The sequence below is a fragment of the Eurosta solidaginis genome, chromosome 4, assembly GCF_040869045.1.
Source record: "Eurosta solidaginis isolate ZX-2024a chromosome 4, ASM4086904v1, whole genome shotgun sequence".
NCBI lineage: Eukaryota > Metazoa > Arthropoda > Insecta > Diptera > Tephritidae > Eurosta > Eurosta solidaginis.
The window spans coordinates 237918592-237940091 of NC_090322.1; the positions used below are offsets into that span (position 1 = coordinate 237918592).

A 21500-nucleotide genomic window follows, 5' to 3' on the forward strand; every position below is an offset into this window, starting at 1 on the left:
AACATCTGCAAGGCTACATAACATCAAGTATGGGCAAAAGTGGTGCTTTTTGAACTTTTAGGTTAGGATATCTCGAAAACCCGAGCCGAAATCCTTCGAAAATAGATAGTCCGATTTCTGGGTCTGAGATGCTGTCGGGCCTGTGTTATCTGAATACAAGTAGCAAATAATGTTACTAACACTCTCACGCAAAACAACAATAACAACAAGTAGAAGAATATGAATAATAAATAAAACTATTTTTGATTTCTTTTTTGCTTCAAAGTAATTATACCATTTCACTAAATTTTATTTTTTTTTAAATTATTTAACATATATTATGTATGTATCTATGTAAGTATATAATTATACTAACGAAAATTTTACATAAAATTGCAAATTAAATTAACAAAAGTGCAATATAAAGCGAATAATTTTCGATTAGAAAGGCGACACAAAGATACAAATACAATATTAAACATATATAAGATACACAAATAAACCAAATTAAAGAAACAAAACACAAATAAGACAAAAAAGTATTAATAATAATAAAACAGTAGACCAATTACTTCACTAATAATTATGATAATAATAACTAAGCTTTAACACATCGTATTTTGAAGTTTTTTTGTTACGCTTCATTGCAATTCAATAGCAAAAACAAATATATATGTATGTAGGTAAGTGTTATGTGGAATATGTAGTTGGAATTCCATTTTAACAATAAATGTATATGGTTGATAAAGATTAAGGCCCACTTGCAGATTGGCAAGTTATCTTTTAAAATTAGAGTTGATATGAGTGGTAAAACTCATACATTTTTGAAAAAATTTTTAAATTAACTCTGCGTTAAAAAGATAACTTGCCGTTCTGCAAGTGGGCCTAAGGGGAAAAAATTGAAGATATTGATTTTTACATAAACATATGTATTTATGTAAATTTTTAAATAAATCGAACTTCGAATAAACAAAACCACAAACTTTACTACATAGTGTATAATTAAAAATAATAGTTTTTAAAGCGCAACATACATGTGTATGTACATATGTATATTAAAGTGTATGAATGCAGATACATATATATATGCATATTGAAATTATAATTAAGCATATTTTGTAAGTAGCATAAGTAGATAAAATTAACACTTCAGTTTTTCGCGTTATACTTTACTTATATTAAATTCATTATGAATTAGTATTTGGTGCATACATACGTACACCATTTTAATAAATTTTACATGTACTAACAAAATTACAAAAACAATTTTATTATATTCAAAACTGTGAAATTGCATGACACTAAAGTAATTTAAAGAAAAGCAGCAAATATAATAACAAATAGTACAGGTTCATATATGTTTTATGAGAATATGCTAAAAACAAACATAAATAAGTAAACGAAACATAAGCAAACAATTTTACATAGACACAGTAAACGACTGCACAATTGTTATTACAGAAACTATAGTCTTTATTATTATTATTATTTTTTAATAAATTTAATATTTTCGTTGGACATAAATATTTATGTATACAGAAAATATGTATGTGGCTGCTCAAAGGAAAAATAAGTTCAATTCCTAGATTCTAGCGTAGAAAATAATTGTGAGCAAAAAAAAAACTTTTTTCGCGCCTAAAAGTATGCTTTGAGTAACTTAAGGACACGCTATGCAGTTGGCACTAAAGAAATTGAGTTGAATTTGAAAATATATTATGTATATGAAAAGAAGCACTATGCTGGAACTCGATTCAAAGGTGGATATATGTATATATATTTTTTTTCGAATTTACTATTTTATTGTATTTATGCAAGCATATTTGAAAAGAATGACGGAAACTTTTTTAGGATTCAAATATTTAATTTACACATGCAAAAATAGCGCTACAAAAAACGAAAAGAAAACATTTTCGAAAAGTGGCAGAGTAAATGATATATTTCAATTTAAAATTATAAAAAAAAATTGATCTGGTGCTTTGGAGAAAAATCGAAAATTAAACTTGAAAGCTCTCGAATTTCTAGTATTGAATCGGACGTTGTTCCGTATTTCAAAAAATGGCTTAAGCAATCGAAAATGGAACTTCAAATTAAAAAATAAAACCCTGAGCAACTTTTTCGATTTTCAAAACAAAAAAAGGAAAATAAAGAAATATTCGCAAAACGTACTCTATTGTGATTTATTTTTCAAGAAGCTGCTTGAACGACGAAAATTGAACTTCATGTAAAATACTGCATTGCGAAATGCTTACAGATCCTTGTGGCAAAAAGAAAACATTTTCGAAAAAAAGTAGATATTTCAGTTTGGTGTAAAGAAAGAAATGTGGGATGCAGAATATCATTTTCGCTTTTAAATTTTGAGTTATAAAAAAATGTTTAGCTCGGGCAATTCAGCGAGTATCGAAAATTATCAACAAAAAAGCATAAGTCTTCAGAATTTTTTCGAACTTTGAAAATAAATTAGCCAAAGAAAAATATAAGCAAATATTCAAACATTCAGTTTCAAATTAAAAAAGAGGCCGTAGAAATACTATTACTCTTGAAAACAAAACATTTTCGAATATAGTAAGATGATTTGTTTACGCTCACTTTTTATTTTAAATAACAAAGCTTTAACACGTTTTAATTCGAAAACGATATAAAAAAAACGCGTGCAAAACTAATAAAAAAAACTACAGCTACTTTTTCGAAAAACAAAGTCCGAACAAGTATAGCAAAATGGTTTATACCATAAAAAAGTAAATAAAAAAATTTTATCCCAGCAATTACAGCATTTAATTAACGTCGAAAACGATATAAAAATTTGCATATCACAATAAGACATTATCTGCATTTTCGAATTGATTTTCCCAGAAATTTTTTTTTTCCAAATTCAAGGTGCTCGCGTTAGAAGTTTTTTTTTTATAATTACTTAAGTCATGATATGATTTAAGAAAAAAATTCGAACTTGCGGAACTTTTTCAACTTTCGAATTGTTGTTTTATTTTAAAATAACAAAACTTTAACACGAACAATTGCTGTTTAGGAGCAAAGCAAAAAGTTTTTTTTTTCAATTTCGAAAACGTTATAAAAATGAGACGTGCAAAACTATTAAAAAAAGAGTTTGAGTTGCTTTTTCGAAAAACGTTTGAAAATTGTAAAGATATGGTAGATCCCAGCAATTATAGCAATTTAGTCAACGTCGACAACGATATAAAAATCTGTCACTTTCACTTTTTTTCATTTTCGAATTGATTTTCCTCGCATTTTTTCGAAATTCAAAGTTCTTCTGCAACTTTTTCAAATTTCGAAAAAGTAGTTTTTCAAGTTAACTAAAAAGCAGTACTTATAAACAATAAAAAAAATGTTACGTTCACAATTAGACTGACTTTTTCATTTTCGAATAAATTTTTCCCGCATTTGCTATTGGAACTTCAAAGTGCTCCAGTTAGAACTAATTTTGTAATAATTACATAAACCTTTAAGTGGCTTACAGGTATATTGAAAAATTGTTTTCGTTTCTCAAATAAAATTAACATTTTCTTCAATTGTAAATTTTGTTAGTTGAAACGAAGGTTTACTAGAATGCACATAAATTTGTGTTTTAGCAAAGCGAAAACAAATTCGAAAATCAGTGAACAATACAGCGCGGAATAATTAGAAAAGAAAAATCACACATTTTAGTTTAAACATTTTTTTAGGCATTTCAAAACATGCCTGCTTTGACGTTGTGTATGTAGGATAAGTTGTGTGCAACTACATTTTTTTTTAGTCATTTATATATTTAATTTTACTAACCAATTTTCGCTAACTTGTGAAAGTAAGTCTGTTTTTTTAGAATTTTGGATATTAAGTGTAAAGTGCATTTTTTGTTTGTTTGCAATTTTGTCTACATTTCCAATTTTCACTACTTATAAAGTAAAAAATACAAAATTAACATTTTTTTAAATTATTTATGTAGTATATAACAAAGAAAATTCATTACATAGTATTGGTTTAATTAATATTAATTTTATCAAATAATTATTAAATTTTGTTCTAACATGATTTTTATTGAAGTCCTTGTACACCGAAATTCATTTGACATCAATTAAAGTACAAAGTTTTTGGGTTTTGTGTATTTTATAAGATTTCATTTAGTAAGTTGTTGTTTTTCTTTCAGTGTATACATATTCATGGTAGTGTTTCAAAAGCAGCAAACGCGCAAGCAATTCTTTCAATTATTGATATTTATTGACTAAAATGTTTATTTATATTTTGCATTTTTTTTTGTTTCTGTTGCAAGATTTTGCACAAAGCATTGAGAGATTAAATTTGTTTTTTGTAAAATAAATTCCTATTGCATAAACTAATAAATGCTACAAGTTAGGATATATGTATTTATGTAAGTAAGTTATAGTGGGCTTGTTAATTGGTGTGCTTGACGTTTATTGTTTGCTGGCTTAGTTGCGCATGCGTGGCGTTCCATCTTTCTCACTTAGTTAGCCTCCTTCCTACAGTCAATGGTATTTCATTTAAGCTGCAGTGTCCACTTCCTCCACAATATGATTAGGTGACACTTCACTGGGTGTTGCTTTATTATTACTACTACTACTATTGCTAGGTGCTGCCAATTGCGGTGTACTTTTATTCAATGCATTTGCTGACGATGGAGAAGACGCATTTGCAGTTATTGCTGTAGCGTTATTCATTGTATTCGAATTGTTTGCGCAAACAGCTGCAACAGTGTTGGTGGTGCTTGCACTGATGATGGTAGCGTTAGCTGCTTTTGTGGTTGGTGAACCAATTGCTGCTGCCCGTGTGGCATATGGTGCTCCCTTCAATTTGCGTGCCTCTCGTCGTTGTTTACTTTGTAACATCACCTGACGCAATTGATCGATTTTTGATTTCGTTTTTGAATTCTCTAAATCGGTTACACATTTTTGGCACATTTGTTCACATTCACGTTCACCACTTTCGCTATTATGGCGATAACGACAATTGCAGATTGTACGTTCGTCAGTGTTGTTGATGGCTGCTTCCTTGCAACAGGCATGATTGTTTGAGCTGTTGCGTGTAGTTGAAGTTTTGCTGCTGCTGCTGCCAGCGTAATGACCATTACATTCACCATATGTGCAAACGCCATTGTTGCCATGTTGTTGTTGAGATTGTAAACATTTTGCGTACGAAGGTGCATGTTGTTGCTGATGTTGGTGATGGTGGTGATGATGATGGTTTTTCATGGTGAGCTGCAAGTGAAGAAAAAATTTATTTTGGATTTTCCGTTTTTAAAGAAGAGTGGTGCAATGTTTTTTCTGCAATATTTTCGAATATTGTGACGAATATTAGCATCACTAAGCTGTTAGTACATAATCACACAACAACAAAAACGTGAAGCAGCCACTCTTATGTACATGTACACATTAAAGCTAGCAACTATTATGTAGAAGGCGACAAAGAGCTATCTCACACACAAAGATGTGGGCATCAGCCGAAGTAGTTACTCACACATACACATGCATATGGCTATAAACTACAAATGCATGTACTCATATAACTAATTACCAAAAACTGACTAGAGACCTTTGGAGAAATATGCGAACGAAGCAACGGAGAGTATAAAAGCAGCGCAAGCTGAACAATCAGTAATCAGTTTTGATTTAAACACGCTATTGGTTGTGAAGTATAATTGTGAAGTACTATTCCCAAAGTAATCTAAATGAAGACCAGTTGCAATACTGAATATTGGAGTGATTTATTCAACAATTTAGCGATTCGAACGTTAGCAGAAGTTTTCAAATAAATAAATTAGTTACAATATGTATATATTGCAAGCTTGCCCAGAGTTACACCAAACTCAACAGACTGGCTCCTAGCCAATAGCCTCTTTTTGGAAAAAAGCAGTCAATGAGCAGTGGAGTCCTTTAGAAATTACACATTTCAGGTGGTGGTTGGCATCTACGCAGCGCTACTGCGCTGGGACTTTTTCCAAGCGAAGTCCTCCAGGCCAATTAGTACAACTTCCGTTGTCTGGAAGCTAATGAAAATAATAGTAGACTACGAGATTAGCCCGTTCGAATTGAAGGAGGCAGTGCTGGGGGCTTTAGACATCGAAGATGTTTCAATAATAAGTCTACAGAGAAAAGGAGTAAAGAAGCCTAACCGAAGATGGCTAGATTCACTACTTTACACGAAAATCGCTGAAACCCAGGCAGGGAACAATGCCCTCCGGGTTCACACCACGAAGGGCCGTGACCTTTAACACAATTGTGCCTGTGTATCGCTTAAAATCAACCATTTCAAGGCGGCCATCATCGCTTGCACCAGAAGAATGGACTTAACTGGCAGGCAACATTTTGATACCAAATTAAATAGCGCCCATGAAGTCCATAAATATGAATATGAATCTGTTATGGCTTCGTAGTCTTTATTTTGAGAAAAACTCGATCAATAATGAGGCAATCGTTGACAAAACTCCAATGCCTAATGTGTTTGCAACACCGGGGCAATACGTACATACCCGACATCATTGGAGGCAATCTTCGACCTGACATACTTACTTATTTCTACAGCAGACGTCCAGTCGAACTCTAAGGAGGTAAAGCTATTACATCCCGCAACATGAAAGAATTGACAGAGAAGATACCTCGAAATCTCCAGAGGGGATTAGACGCCAGTCTTATTATGTCTGGCACAAATCGCTACAGAGCGACCCTAGACTCTCAAAGAATATTTTAAGAATTCGAACAGGTAAACTTACAGAACATTGTATACTCAACAGCCGCCTGTGTAAGCTTGGAATACGATCGAGTAATACTTGGGGTCGCCGATGCTCCGAAAGACTTGGAACACAACTATTCGTAACTAACCATAAAACATTTTATATGCTCTTTGCAAGCTTCCGAGCATCCAATAACAAGAAAATATGAATTTTGAGTTTTGCAGAATAGCACTGAATAGTTTCAACTATGAGCCACTGCCTACGATAATATTTTAACTCACCTGTTTGCTGCTGCTGCGTATGCCATGTACAGCTGTGCCACCATTAGATGTCGAAGAGCCTCCACTACCATTTGTTGAAGACGAAGATGATGTACTTGGTGCCTCAAAGCTTATGCGCGCACCACGGCTATACTGCGGTGTAGCGCTCAACAAATCATTCAATATATGTATAACTGTAGAGATGTCGCGTTTTGGACGCCCATAACGATCTTGTAAAGCTGGATTTAATGTGCCTGAGAAGGTACCTGAATATATGCCTTTACCATGATTCTTCATAGACTCAATTACAGCACCTGTGCTGCTGCCTTTACGTGAATTCTCCTCACCACCACCACCAGATAAATCAATCTTATTGGTAAAAACCTCTTTGGAGAGTTTACGTAGTGTCTGTGTTAGATTGCGTGATGCTTCAGCGAGAGTGCGTGAATCTGATACAACGACACCAGAATCATCTAGAGCACTGCTGCTGCAAGCGGCAGCCGACGTACTTGAAGCTGGTAGAGGTTGTGCTGTTTCTGCTGCCGAGGTTGCTGATGTGGGTGCTGGTGCAGTAGCTGACGTGGTTATATTTGTCATGCTGCTATCAGCGTCAGCGCCCAAACCACTATCTTCCAAGCAGCTTTGCTGTGTTTTTGTCACTGGAATGGGACGTGCCAAAGCACTGGGGGTAGCCTTAGTACGCAAAATGGGTGAAAGCGTCTTATGTTGTTGTTGTAGTTGCTGCTGCTGTTGCTGGTGATGATGGTGGTGGTGATGATGATGATGGTGGTGATGGTAATGATGGCTACTGCCACGATGCTTCGAGCGTGTTATTGGATTGTTAGCAGTTTTGTGTAGAATAGCAGCAGTGTGTGAGGAGGTGCTGCCTCCTGTAACTAGCTTCTGCATTGACGGACTGCTTACCAAATGCTGTGGTGGTACGACAGCGCCATCATCTATATTCATTGCCTCTGTGCTTGAAGGAACTGCTTTGGCGTTCTCTGCGCCGCCGTTACAATCAGTCGTATCCATGCAAGTATCCTTATCGGTTGCCGAGCCCCCGCTGAGACGTGTGCAAAGGCACGATGTTAGCTTAGCGGCAATAGGATCTGGGCATACAGCTTCTCCTGTAGTAGCGGTATTGGTGCCGCTATTGTTGGCGCTTTCACTACCTATAGCGACGCCGCCATTCTTGGTGATTGGTATACTCTTTATAGCCGCTGTTTTTATAGGGCTCGAAACGAGATTTGAAAGTGATTTAATAGGTGACTGTTCGAGCAATGCAGATGTAGATGCAGCATTATCATTTGCTGCTGTTGCTTGCTGTGAGTTGGTGGTGTCGTTGCCAGTTGTTAATGCACATATATTCTGATAACTTGCAGGCGGAGTTGTTGTTGTAATAGAGTTATGCGCAGCAGAAGACGCTGCCGATGAGCTACCATTGTTACTTAATGTGTTAGAAACGCACTGACGTAATTGTTGTACTAGCGTTTGGCCTCCGGATGCCGATGAAGTTAATCGCGCAGGCTGTGACATAGCGATACTCTTGACAATACTTTGTAGATTTTCATAATCGCGCTTGCTCAGAAATGAACTGAGATCTGAGCTCTTCAACGTACTACCAGATGCCAATTTCGTAGCTGCGTGTGAGGTGGTGCTAACTGCATTATTACCAGATAATGATGATGAACCTGCGATTATACGTCCCGTACCAATTGAAGAGTTAGCGTGTACTGACGAGGAGCTAGTGGAGGAAACTGCAGCTGCAGTTGTTGCTGTTGTTGTTGATGATGCCGATGACGATGACGCAGTCTGATGATGGTGATGGTGGTGATGATGATGATGGTAATTATGACTGTGTCCGGCTGCTAAAGCTGAACGATTGTTGCGCTGATTGGAGCGTGCACGTAACGCAGTTGAATTGTTGTTGCTACCTGAACAGCTGCTACTGGCGCCATTCGAGCTGGCATTCGTTGAGCTGTTAGCGCCATTTGCTGGATTAACTGTGCTCAATTGTAATTGTATTAACATCATATGATCACCGAGACGCATACTCAAATTTAATGGTGTTTTTCCACTAAGAAAATCGTTTACTTGAGAATCATTGAGCGACTCGAGCGCTTGCATGACGGTATTTTCGGGGCGTTGAGCCTGAAAGACATGAGAGGAATTGGAAATTTGTTTATTATTGGTAAATTGAAATGTTTAAATGTAACACGAGTGTAGGTACACGTACACAAGAGAAAAAAAAAATGCCGTAAAAAATTATGTCATAAACAGTTGGTGGTCACGTGCAGTGCGAAAGGCGTGGCAGCAACACGCTGGCAATACGTATACCGGCTTACCATTCCATTTTATATACAGTCACTGCCATTAAAAATGGAACTTCATTTGTTTTGGTTTACAAAAATTCGTAGCGAAGATCCAATATTTTAGTTTAATGTTTTTTTTATTTATTTGAATATTAAATACAAATCGTATTTTTCGTTTATGCTATTATATATATATTTTTTTTTTTCATTTAAGGAAAACTTTATCATAACAATAATAATGAAAAAATAATTAGTGCTAGGCCTAGAGCTCGATTCGGACCCAATATTCAAATTATTTTTATTATTTACACTGTTTATGTTTTATTTATTTAAATTTTTTTTATTTTTCTGTGTATGCATAAATACTTATAAATACTTTTTTTTTTATTTTTTTAATTTTTGTTTTATTTTTTTATCTCATTTTATTTTATTTGTTACTAGGTTAATTTTTTTGTTTCTTTTTTTTTAACCTCTTTATTTCTTACATTTTTAAAGATAATTTTATTATTTTATTTAAGAAAAATTTTTATATTCTGTTTATATTATTTCAAAACTTATTAATTTATTTGTTATTTTATATATATCAACCTACCCTAATAGTAAGGTCGTAACTTAAAAATTGTGTTAACAAGGACGTATATCAAACATTTTGTATTTTTTCAGTTACAACCGTTTTAGCCGGTCTCCAGGGATAAGACTTTTTTAATGACTTTGCTGAAAAAACTTGTAAGTTACTACTTTTTTTATTGGGATAGGTCAACATTTAGTTTTTTGAAATTGTTTTTTTTTTATTCTATACTTCTGGAAAACAAAAAAAAAAAAATTCAAAAATATAAAAGAAAATAAAAAGCTAGCTGACGAAGAAGTGAAATTCAGAAACATCTCATAGTAACCATCGCCGTTTGTAAACTTTGCAATTTATCTCTATTACTCGTATCAATAATAAAAAGACATACTTGAAAAAATAGTTCAAAATTAAAAAAGAAAATAAGATCAAAATTTTACTATATAAACAAAAACTATATAAATATTTTATTTTGTATATAAAATAATAAAAATATCTTTACTTATTTACACTTAAACTTTTTACATTTTGAAAGATACTCTTGTAATTTTATATAAAAAATATAAGATCGCGGGTTCGAATCGAGCTCAAGGCTTAACAATAATTATTTTATCATTATTATTGTTATGATACATTTTTTCTTAATTGAAAAAATTATTAAATTAGAATAGAAGAAAGAAAAAATTTAGACAACTGCCAAAGCTCGTTGTATAGATCCATTTCGGGAACTGCTAAATTCCTTCATCGGCAACGTTTAGGCGCCGCTGCTATAACCATTCAGCCATCACAGCGGTTTTTTGTTTGTCTTACAAATCAGTAGGCCGACATAACAACAAAAATTATAAAAAATATATTTTTAGTGCTTTTTCCATTATCTTTTTCAATTTTTTCAATTAAATTTGAACTTTTTACTTGATTTTAAAATCAAATTACAAAATTATATTTTTTCAAATAAACTTTGAACTTTTAATTTAGTTTTCTAATTTTATTTTAAGCACATTTTAAAAACTTACATTTAAACAACAAAAAATTTGTATGTGATAAATTTTTTATATTTTTTTACTTTTAATTACATTTTGTTAATTCTTTTTTCATATTTTGGCACTTTCATTTCTTCCGAAAGGATGTTTTAACTGCCCCAAAATTGTCCCGTAATGATACCTAAAATATCTAATCCCAAAGTGATACTGAAGAAATTGTTCCGAATTGAATGATCCGGTATGTGTGCTTCTTATGGAAAAAACCAACAAGTTCATGTTTTAGGGGCAAATTTTAAGTCCCGCTTTTACTGCCGTTTTAACTCATCGCCGGTCTTTCAATTAAAGAATATGTTTGTAAGCTTCACTTTTATTATTATTATTTTTTTTAATTTAAATATTTTTATTTTAATCTTACTTCATTTTTGGTTACATTTTATTAACTTTTGAAATTCCCATATTTTTTATTCTATATATACCCTTTTTTTGTTATTTTATATGAAAAATTTATTTTTATGTTTTATTTTTACTTGTTTTAATATTTCTGTTTGTAACTTTTGTATTGCATTTTCAATTTTTATATACATTTCTTATTATTATTTTAACGTTTGTTTTTTTTATTGTCTGCCTTTTTCAATTTAAAAAAATATATATGTTATAGCGATTTGAAAATTTTGCATTTTTGCACCAGGCTAATGTAGGTCCTTTCGCGCTATTTCGGTCGATAGAGGGCGGCGGGTAGCTACCTGATGCAGCGATGCATCGAAAAAAGATCTACTTAAAGCACAACATACTCATCTTAAAAAAAAAACCAAAAAAATGTGGCTGAGAAACAGTAAAAAGGATATAAAAGGTCCCAGATACACATGATTTTAGGTTGATTTGGCAATTCGTTAAGTACATATTAAGAAACTCATCGAAACTTTTACTGACGGATTGGCAGGCCTAGCAATAGATCATGCCAGCTACCTGATAGCGTTTTTGTAAGTAAAATTTTTTTAAGAAGCTGTAGTTTCTTGGGTCACTCGTTGTGGACGACACTTTGCATATCACAGAGGAATGATGTCTTCGAGAAGTTGTAAACGAGCGGCTAATTCGTTTTGCTATATATGTGGCGAATGTATTAAAAGAAGACAAAAAAAGTTTGATTTAACTAAAAACACAAGGATTTGCGAGGCCTACCTAACCTACTTCGGTCTACCTGTTAAAAAACAGGACAAAAAATGGGCTCCACATGTTTCATGTAACTCTTGCAGAAGCATTCTGGAGCGTAAGTTTATTTTCTCTTTTTTATTGTACTAACTGTTTCATATATATATACATATATCTACATATATATAATTGCATAATAACTGAAATTGTTATGAAATGCTTTACGTTTTATTATAGTTTGGTACCAGGGTGAGAAAAGAGCCATGAAGTTCGCAGTAATCATGACACTGATTGCTATTTTTGTGTAGTGAAACCACTGAAAGGAAAACGTTTAAGGAAAACAATTAGACCAATTCTAAATATTCTCGCGGATTTTTTTATTCCCGCGGAAAAATTCCTCCAATTCTGTTCTCCTAGGGAGAACAATAATTGGGGAATAGGAATTTCGAATTTTCGAAGTCAGCTGTTTTGTCAATTGAAATTTCGTTGCACATTTCTTATTTTGTTTAAAAAATTGAAAAGTTTAATTATTGTTGCAAATTTGTTGGAAATTAAGAAATAAAATATAAACATTGCACAGTATTTATTGCATTTCATGTGGTATTCACTGAAATGAGTAATGAATTGGTGCCACAGCAACATCAACAGCGGAACATAAGAAGAAGACGGCCGCATAACACAAATCTGCCGGAGTTGCCTGCTTTCATTCGGCAAAGCAATTTTCTGGCGGCCAAGTTGAGTTGAATTCGTCCTTCATCATATGCCAAAATCTATTTAAGCCTTATTAAAAAATCCTTGCGCAATTTCTGGATGGCTGCATCAAATATACCGAGAGCTCTACCGTTGCTTATGATATACTTTTCAACTTAAAATAAAGAATATTGTGGTTGTAGTTGTTGTTGTATTAGAAGTGAGAATATTGTGGTAGAATATAAATACACCTTTTAGCACAAATTTGTACAAATAAGTGTTCTTTCTTAAAATAACCAATTTCCTTTAACTATTTTGATGCATTCCCTTTAATTTAACAAGTGAAAAAACTCCTATGAAATGGCAGAGAAATCTCCCTCTCCCTCACATTCATAATACCTACTTTTCTCCCATAACCGGTTTCCGCTTTTTCGAACATTGTTCAGAATAGGAGGAAAGGGAGAAGTGAAAAAACTCACAAGGAATTTTTATTTAGAATACGAGGAATGGGAGAAGGGAGAAAACTCGCACGGAATTTTCGTTTAGAATTGGGCTGAATATATCCGGAACTACCATCGACATCCGCTCCAGTACCACATTCGGAACAAAATCCTGTACCTGATTCACCTGTGCTGGAAAAGCAACTATTCCCTCAAAGCAGCTTTCAAATACCGAGTTCATCTGCATCCGTACATTCCGAATTTGTTCCTCAATTTGAACCAGGAATACCACTACTCATCAACTCTGAAGATCTCAATGACTTAATAAAAGACTTAAATCTATCAAAAGACAAAGCAGAGTTATTAGCATCGCGGCTTAAACAACGAAATTTACTTACTTCTGATGTTCGAATATCTCGGCAAAGAAAGCGTCATGAAGAATTTTCTTGTTTCTACAGTAAGGAAGATGGACTCTGTTTTTGCTATGACGTGAAAGGTTTATTTGAAGCAATTGGTATTCCTTGTAATACAAATGAATGGCGCCTCTATATCGACAGCTCAACAAAAAGTCTAAAAGCAGTTCTTCTACACAATGGGAACAAATTTCCATCTATTCCACTGGCACATTCCATACATCTCAAAGAAAATTATGACAGTATTAAAATGCTATTAACTGCAATCAAATATACGGAATACAAGTGGGAAGTTATGGAGACTTCAAGATGGTTTGTTTTTTTACTGGAATGCAAGGTGGATATACCAAACACTCCTGTTATCTTTGCCTATGGGATAGCAGAAATGATGCCGCCCACTATTGCCAAAAACATTGGCCTGAACGTACTGAGTATGGAGTGGGAAGATTTAATATTAAACATGAAGCAATTGTCGATCCTAAAAATATATTGATGCCGTCATTGCATATTAAATTGGGCGTTATTAAACAACTTGTGAAGGCTCTTAATATTGAGTCTAAAGCTTTCAAATATTTGCAGACTTTTTTTCCAAAGCTGTCAGAGGCGAAAATTAAAGCTGGAGTCTTTGTTGGCACTCAAATAAAAAAAAATTATGAACTGCGATATTTTCCCGGACCTACTTAGCAATGAGGAGAAACTAGCGTGGAACAGTTTTAAGGCAGTAGTTCATGGCTTTCTTGGAAATCATAGGGATGAAAATTATGATGAGCTGATAACTGGCATGATTACGAATTTTTCCGCCATCGGATGTAGAATGTCGCTAAAGATGCACATGTTACATTCACATCTGGATAAATTCAAAGATAATATGGGAGCTTATTCAGAAGAAGACGGGGAGCGATTCCATCAAGATATAATGGAGTTTGAGAAACGCTACCAAGGCCAGTATACGGAAAGCATGATGGGGGACTATATTTGGACGTTAATAAGAGAAAATGTTACCGAATATGGCAGGAAAAGCAGGAAAAAGCATTTTTAAACATTTAAACTGTATTCTAAATCTAAATTTATAAGAATAAATCTTAAATTGATTTTTACTATACTATAATAAATCAAATCTATGTCAAATTTTGATGAATTTTCATGTTTTTCGTTTTTCTCATTTTTTTCGAACAAAACCAAATCAAAAACTTTTTTATGCTCATATTCTTATTTCTGGGTGCAAAAGCAATAAAAAAAATATACGCACGACCCATGTACAAAAATGTTGTTGACCAGTGTATTTAATTATTATATTAACTTGTTGTCTTCAAAGTGCATTGATGGCCTGATGCGTTAAAACGTCAAGCCTTCAATGTATGGATCGCTGATGATAAACCGTCATGGGTTTTGAAATAGTCGGCTATACGGTGTATGAAACTTTGTTTTTTCTAATTTACTCGTTTTCTATGTATAATTATTTAATATAATATAACTTGTAAAATATAAATTTTACAAAAATAATAAAGTTGGCCTTGAAGACAACAAATTAATATAATAATTAATTTTTTTCATTTTTAATACATATATTTTTTATTTTAGTTTTTCGAATCGTCTGACGAGAGAGGATGTTCATATCGACTGAATATATAATATAAAACAAATGTGGCAAACCATTTAAATTGCACTCATTTTATGTGAATTTTTGTTTTGTTTTTCACAATAAGACATTTTAATTTACTTGATTTTTTAAGGTGTAGAAAAAATTTGTGTACATTCAAGAAAATATTGAGAAAATTTAAATAAAATATTTTTTCGCACCATTTCGATTACAAGTGACGGTATATTTGAATGTAGCCTACAGAAAAATTTTGAATGTAGGCAGAAAAATGCAACAGATAAAACAATTTAGTAGCACACACACACACACACTTTCTGTGTATTATATAACAGGCACAATAAAAAATAAAGCAAAAAAACCATCTCTGTAGTTGGCACTTTTAATTAAAGTAACGGCACATGAATGATCCAACGCCTGAGGCGCACGTTTAGCAAGGAGTAAGCCGGGTGGTATGTTGACGCTAGCGTAGGTGGGTCAATGTCAGTGCCGTTAGTAAATAAGGCACAGCTATATGCAGTTGTATATATGTATGATCATATATTCAGTTGCGAAATGTAAAAATGGAAAACCACCGCGCGCCAAATGATTTCATTCTGGCTTCTCTGACAGCAGCAGTTGTTGCCACTTACGCCTCTACCTTAGCCACCACCGCTGTGAGATCTTCCACCCGCTAGTCAGCAGATTATAGTCACGGCGTATTGCACATATGTATGTACCTATTACTTATATACATATAGAAAAATAAATATAACGCATTGCAATATCTTAATGAATTGTTTGATGGATGTGGGCGTAGATGAATATTGGGGTGGATCTGGCACTACTTGACAGCCTTAAAAACAAATATTTAGTAATATGTACCAATAACAATAGAATGGTATAAATAATGAGTTTGGTTTCAAACAAAAAATACTATAAATGGGCCGCAAAGCAACAGCTAGCTTTTCCGTAAACAAAGAATGGCAATCATGAATATTGGTTTTGAAATTGATTGATGATAAAGCTCAACATGGCAGTCTTGTTTAAGTGAAAAATTGACTGATGCATTTGGGAAATTTTTTTAAAGGTAATTTTTTATTATCTTCATTTTTACTTTTTCCAATGGATTTTTATGTTCTGTGTAAGAATGACATTGGCCCATCAATACCAATTTCCTTCATACCTTCCTCTGTTTGCCACCTTGCGAAATACTTTTTCATTGTAGTCATATTTTGAATTTACTCATTTTTGGCAAATCAAAGCTCCGCTGAAAAGTCGTTGAAATACATGCAAAGTAAGTACTCAACGCTTTCTATCTAATCTTTATTTCTACAGCTCCAACAGATTGTTGGGATTCGCATGCATTCACAGTGTATACCAATCGGGCCTAAGAAGAGACGATTAAAATTAATTGAAAACCGAGATCGGTTCTCATTAATGCGAGGCTAAATTTGTCCGAGCACCTACCTATGTGGGTTCCAGTGTACATCTGGCACTAGGTTTCTTCGTAAAAATAGACACGAGTCAGTATATGCACACAGAGGGAGTAACATCACTCAGCTGGTTTGACTCAGTCCGTTCATTAGATTTCGTCTCTAGTCGGCATCATAGTTACCACATACACAACCAGAGAGGATAGATATAATAAGAGACGTCATTTAAATTTTTATGTAAATTTATGTAATGTGCCTGATTGGCGGGTATTAGAAAATTGCCTTCTACACATTTTTAAGAAGTTTATATTAATACATATTGTGATTGTTGGAAAGAGGATGAATTGCTTAATTAATACGATCCTTTAAAACAATCAAAAATACCTCATGAAAATGTGTAGAAGCAATTTAAAATTACCCGTCAAATGGGACATTACAAATAAATTTTGCAAAAAGTATGAAATGACGTCTCTTATTATATCTATCCTCTCTGACACAACTATAAACTGGAAGCGATATCACTGCTACGACGCTCTGAGAGACCAGTTCATTTAGCGACTGTTCGAAATATACATACTATTACCTGTACTGCACGGCTTTGATAGAAGAAATAGAGCGGCCTCCTTTATAGCTCGGCAACTCTATACTTAACGAGAGTGAAGTAGATAACATTTTCACAATTTCATTCGGTTTGGAGCGGTCTCCTTTATGACTCCCGCTTCTGCTGCCACTGAACCGTAATGTCGTAGAATAGGTATTACGACAGCGGTTCATCATCGGAAATTTAATGGAGTCTGATATCGATCTGAAGAAAAATTTAGGTGGACTTGTTGACTTATGCTAAACAGATAAAATTTTCATGACGTATTTAAAGGAAAACTGAAAACGACAAAACGCCGAAATCGATTTGACTCCAAAGCAAAATGGACAGGGCATGGCAAAAAGTTGTTTCAAGAGAATACAAACTCTTATCCTGTGCAGAGCGGTGACTCTAAAAAAAGATATTTAAAGAATATCTCAGTTCTCCTTGAACAGCACTTTAGGATTTAAGTTGCTGGATATATTTTATGGCTACCCTATCATTACGCATGAATTTCGCCCAAAATTTTCCAGTTGCATTAAAAACACACCCACCACAAATACTATTCAATAAAAAAACATAAAACAACTGAAAGGCTTAAGAAAAATTTTATTCTCAATATTTTTTGCAGTACTTTTTATCATGCGAGAATAAAGTTTTTCGCAAAATGAACTAAGATGTTATATTTTTTGATTAGAATGCAAACGTCTGGTTCAAGAAAACTCGATTAGAAAATTAAATTAAAATTAGTCCTTAACTTGCATTTTTCATAAGTGGAGATGAGTTCCGCTTTCTATCATTAGCACAAAATAATTACAGGGGCTGGTAATTTTGGTCTATTAGTGAAAACCTGAGTGGAGCTGATCCAAGGCGAATCTACAGAAATTGAACCAATTCGCCATACAACAGAATCTATATATGGGGTATTCCATCCCATTTCGACCAATTTTGAACCCGACCCCTTTAAAATTGGCTGAAAGTTTTTCTTCTTTTTCTAGCTTACGAAAGACGTTTTTCAGAATTTTTTCAAATTTTTTCATCCAACTCAAAAAAAGTTATGAATTTAAAAAAAAAACACCGTTTTTGTTTTCAAAATGCTATAACTTTTTCAAAAATTAACCGTTGGGGATCTCATTTTTTTAAATTTGTTTTTAAATGTACTTTTCGGAAAAAATACAAAAAAACTTTTAAAGTTTTTTTTTTTTAATTTTTCAGTTTTTCGAGATTTTTCGAATTTCGCCATTTTTTTTCACATAAAAAACTTCAATAAATTATGCAATCATCGCCACTAATCCCGGAGTGGACCGATTTTTTTTTATATTTTTTTTTTATTTAATTGAAAAAAAAATTTTCAAAAATAAAAATTTTTTTTTATCAATTTTATTTATGTAACAAAAAAATGTAAGAAAATGATTTTTAAGTATTCTTTTCTTTATATATTTTTTATTTTTTTCAATTAAATAAAAAAAAATTTTAAAAAAAATCGGCCCACTCCGGGATTAGTGGGGATGATCGCAGAATTGATTTAAGTTTTTTATGAGAAAAAAAAAATGGCGAAATTCGAAGAATCTCGAAAAACTGAAAAATTAAAAAAAAAACTGAAAGAAATGAATGCCGAATGCAACAATCAACAGCGGTAAAAGCAAAGGCGAAGATGTGCTCATACCACGGATCCCAATGATTCCTACAGATTTGCCATTAAATGTTTAGCGTTTACAGTTTCCTGTATCGCTTACTGTTGCAGAATTAAATTAAGAGAGTCCGTCTTTTCCCATGGCCAGCTATATGTTGCTTGCTCTAGAGTTGGAACGCCAAAAATTTTGTTTATCTTTGCACCGAACGAAAAAAACTAAAAATATTGTGTACCCACTTGCATTAAAATAAGATACAACAATAAAATGTTTTAAGCGAAAGTTTCACCAAATATGCGTACAAAATTCATTTAAATTTACAGAACACTAAACAAAATTATCAACAAACAAAACAGAAAAAACAACGCAACATTCATTCGATCTCGGGCGTTACAACGTACGCCGGGTAAAGCTAGTTTTACATATAAAATTCTCGTGTCACAATATTCGCTTCCGTACTCCTCCGAAACGGCTTGACCGATTCTCATGAAATTTATGATTTAATTAAAACATAAAATTTTATGAGCATATTGAGTAGGTCTGAGAATCGGCCAACATCTATTTTTCATACCGCTGGGAGGCTAGGGTCTCGAAATATAGGCCAAAACGTGGACCCGGATACACCTAGAATGTGTTTTTACATTATGGGTATCAAATTGAAGCTGCTGATGTGTGCTTTAGTACAGAGTAAGTTTTACACCGACGGGTGACTAGAGTCTCGAGATATAGGCCAAAACATGGACCCAGATACACCTAGAATGTGTTTTTACATTATGGGTATCAAATTTAAGCTGTTGATGTGTGCTTTAGTACAGAGTAAGTTTTACACCGATGGGTGACTAAAATAAAAAATAAATGTAAGGCGCGATAACCTCCGAAGAGATCTAAGGCCGAGCTTCTCTTCCAATTTGCGTCGTGCTCCTCTTGATTTTCCCTACAAATTGGCCGGACGGGACCTACATTTTTTATGCCGACTCCGAACGGCATCTGCAAGGCAGATGAGTTTTCACTGAGAGCTTTTCATGGCAGAAATACACCCGGAGCGCTTGCCAAACACTGCCGAGGGGCGACCCCGCTTAGAAAAATTTTCTTCTAATTTAAAAACTTTATTTCTAAAATTTTGATGTTGCTTTGCCCGGGGTGCGAACCCAGGGCATACGGTCTGGTAGGCGGAGCACGCTACCATCACACCACGGTGGCCGCCAATGGGTGACTAGGGTCTCGAGATATAGGCCAAAACATGGACCCGGATACCCCTAGAATGTGCGTGTTATGGATATCAAATGAAAGCTGTTTGTGAGAGCTTTAAAGTAATTTTCATTGTGATATTCGATTTAGTCGCATCAACCTGGAAAACTGATAAATATGCATGCTAAGCCGAAATAAGGACATGAATTAATAATACCCACATACCTATTTACATACGTCCCATTCGATTTGCCTGAAATTTGGTATATAAATTTGCCTATATTAGTATTTACGATGCTTTTTTCCAGGAAGTAGACCAGAGACGGACTGTGACTGGGATTAGGACTAGGACTGGGACTGAGACTGAGACTCGGAATGGGACAAAATACATACCACCCCCTGGGACTGGCAATAAGATATGAAGAAGAATGAGAAAAACTTGAGAGAAGATAAAAGAGATAAGGAGACTGAGAAAGAGATATAAAAAAGCATGCGTTGTTTCGTTTTACTCACATTCTGAACTGATAGAATTTGCAAGGAAAATTATAAGAGCTCTGTGGAGATCTTAATAGATTTTTATTTCCTATTCTGAGGATAAAATTTTCAAACAAAAGAAGTTTCACAGGATTGACGAAAATTGCAATTTCAATTATGAAATTAAGTTCTAGAGAATATATAGTTCGACTGATCTACCGACGGGTCTAACAAAGGAAAAGTTCGTTCTCTGAAAGTTATTGCCCAATACCAGTCATCAGTTTTACAACCCGAACGTATGGAAAATTTTAGAGGGCTAAGCATTAAAACTTTCCTTCGTCAACTTTCCATCGTTAAAATCTCGTTATTTTGATTTGAGCTACTTCAAAGGGAAAAGCTCATTACATTTTCATATGTATGTAAGTAAGCTAATCTAGTTACAACCGGTTTTTCGCGTTTATACAAATCAAAAACACGTGCTCTTTGTTGATAAGGAAAAATTTGTAACTATTAGTTAGCAATCTTTAATCAAATTCAATTATAGAGATTTGTATAAGGCAGAAAAAAAGCTTTCACATTTGTAATCTTTATGGCTGATTGGCGACGACGACATACACATACATACATACATACTCACATACATTTAGGTATTTTTAAATATATAGCCCCGCTGTCGAACCAACTGGTTGAAAACTACCAACAAGTAGTATGAACTCCAAGTCAAACTAATCTCCCAACTGCCTTTTTTTCATACATGCAACTGGTATTTTTAACATGTGTGGGTATGGCAATTTTCAGATTATAGGGTAAGTGCCCTTGATCATCAATTTATTTGTTTGTTTATTTAATAGTCTACAGATTGAACAATTTATACATACAAAATGTCTGATTATACCGAATAGTATGCATATTAGGGCGGGTCAAATTGTATGGGAGAAAAAAACTTCATGTGCACATCCAGTTTCTGAATCTATGGGTCATACTGAGTAATATTGTCCATCTGACCATAGGTTTGAAATGAATTTCGAGCCTCCCCAATTTTGTTAAAAAATATTTTTTTTGGAAGTTTTTATTATTATTTTTGTTAGAAAATATTTCGGGCTAAGTATTTAAAAATTGAATTTGCAATATGGAAAAGTAGAATATTCGTA

At 33.6% G+C, this 21500-nt stretch overlaps 1 protein-coding gene across 2 annotated transcripts in view; it reads right to left on the bottom strand.

Moving 5' to 3' along the window:
* Nucleotides 1–239: 239 nt before the first annotated feature.
* The window catches only part of stx (stuxnet), a 161558-nt gene continuing 140297 nt past the window's right edge, over nucleotides 240–21500 (bottom strand). For both annotated transcript variants that reach the window (XM_067785164.1, XM_067785163.1), the window contains exons 3-4: nucleotides 6937–9066; nucleotides 240–5183 (exon numbers count right to left, since the gene is read on the bottom strand). In XM_067785164.1, the coding sequence (XP_067641265.1) occupies nucleotides 4470–5183; nucleotides 6937–9066 (2844 nt within the window). In that variant the 3' untranslated portion in view covers nucleotides 240–4469. The remainder of the gene's footprint in view (nucleotides 5184–6936; nucleotides 9067–21500) is intronic.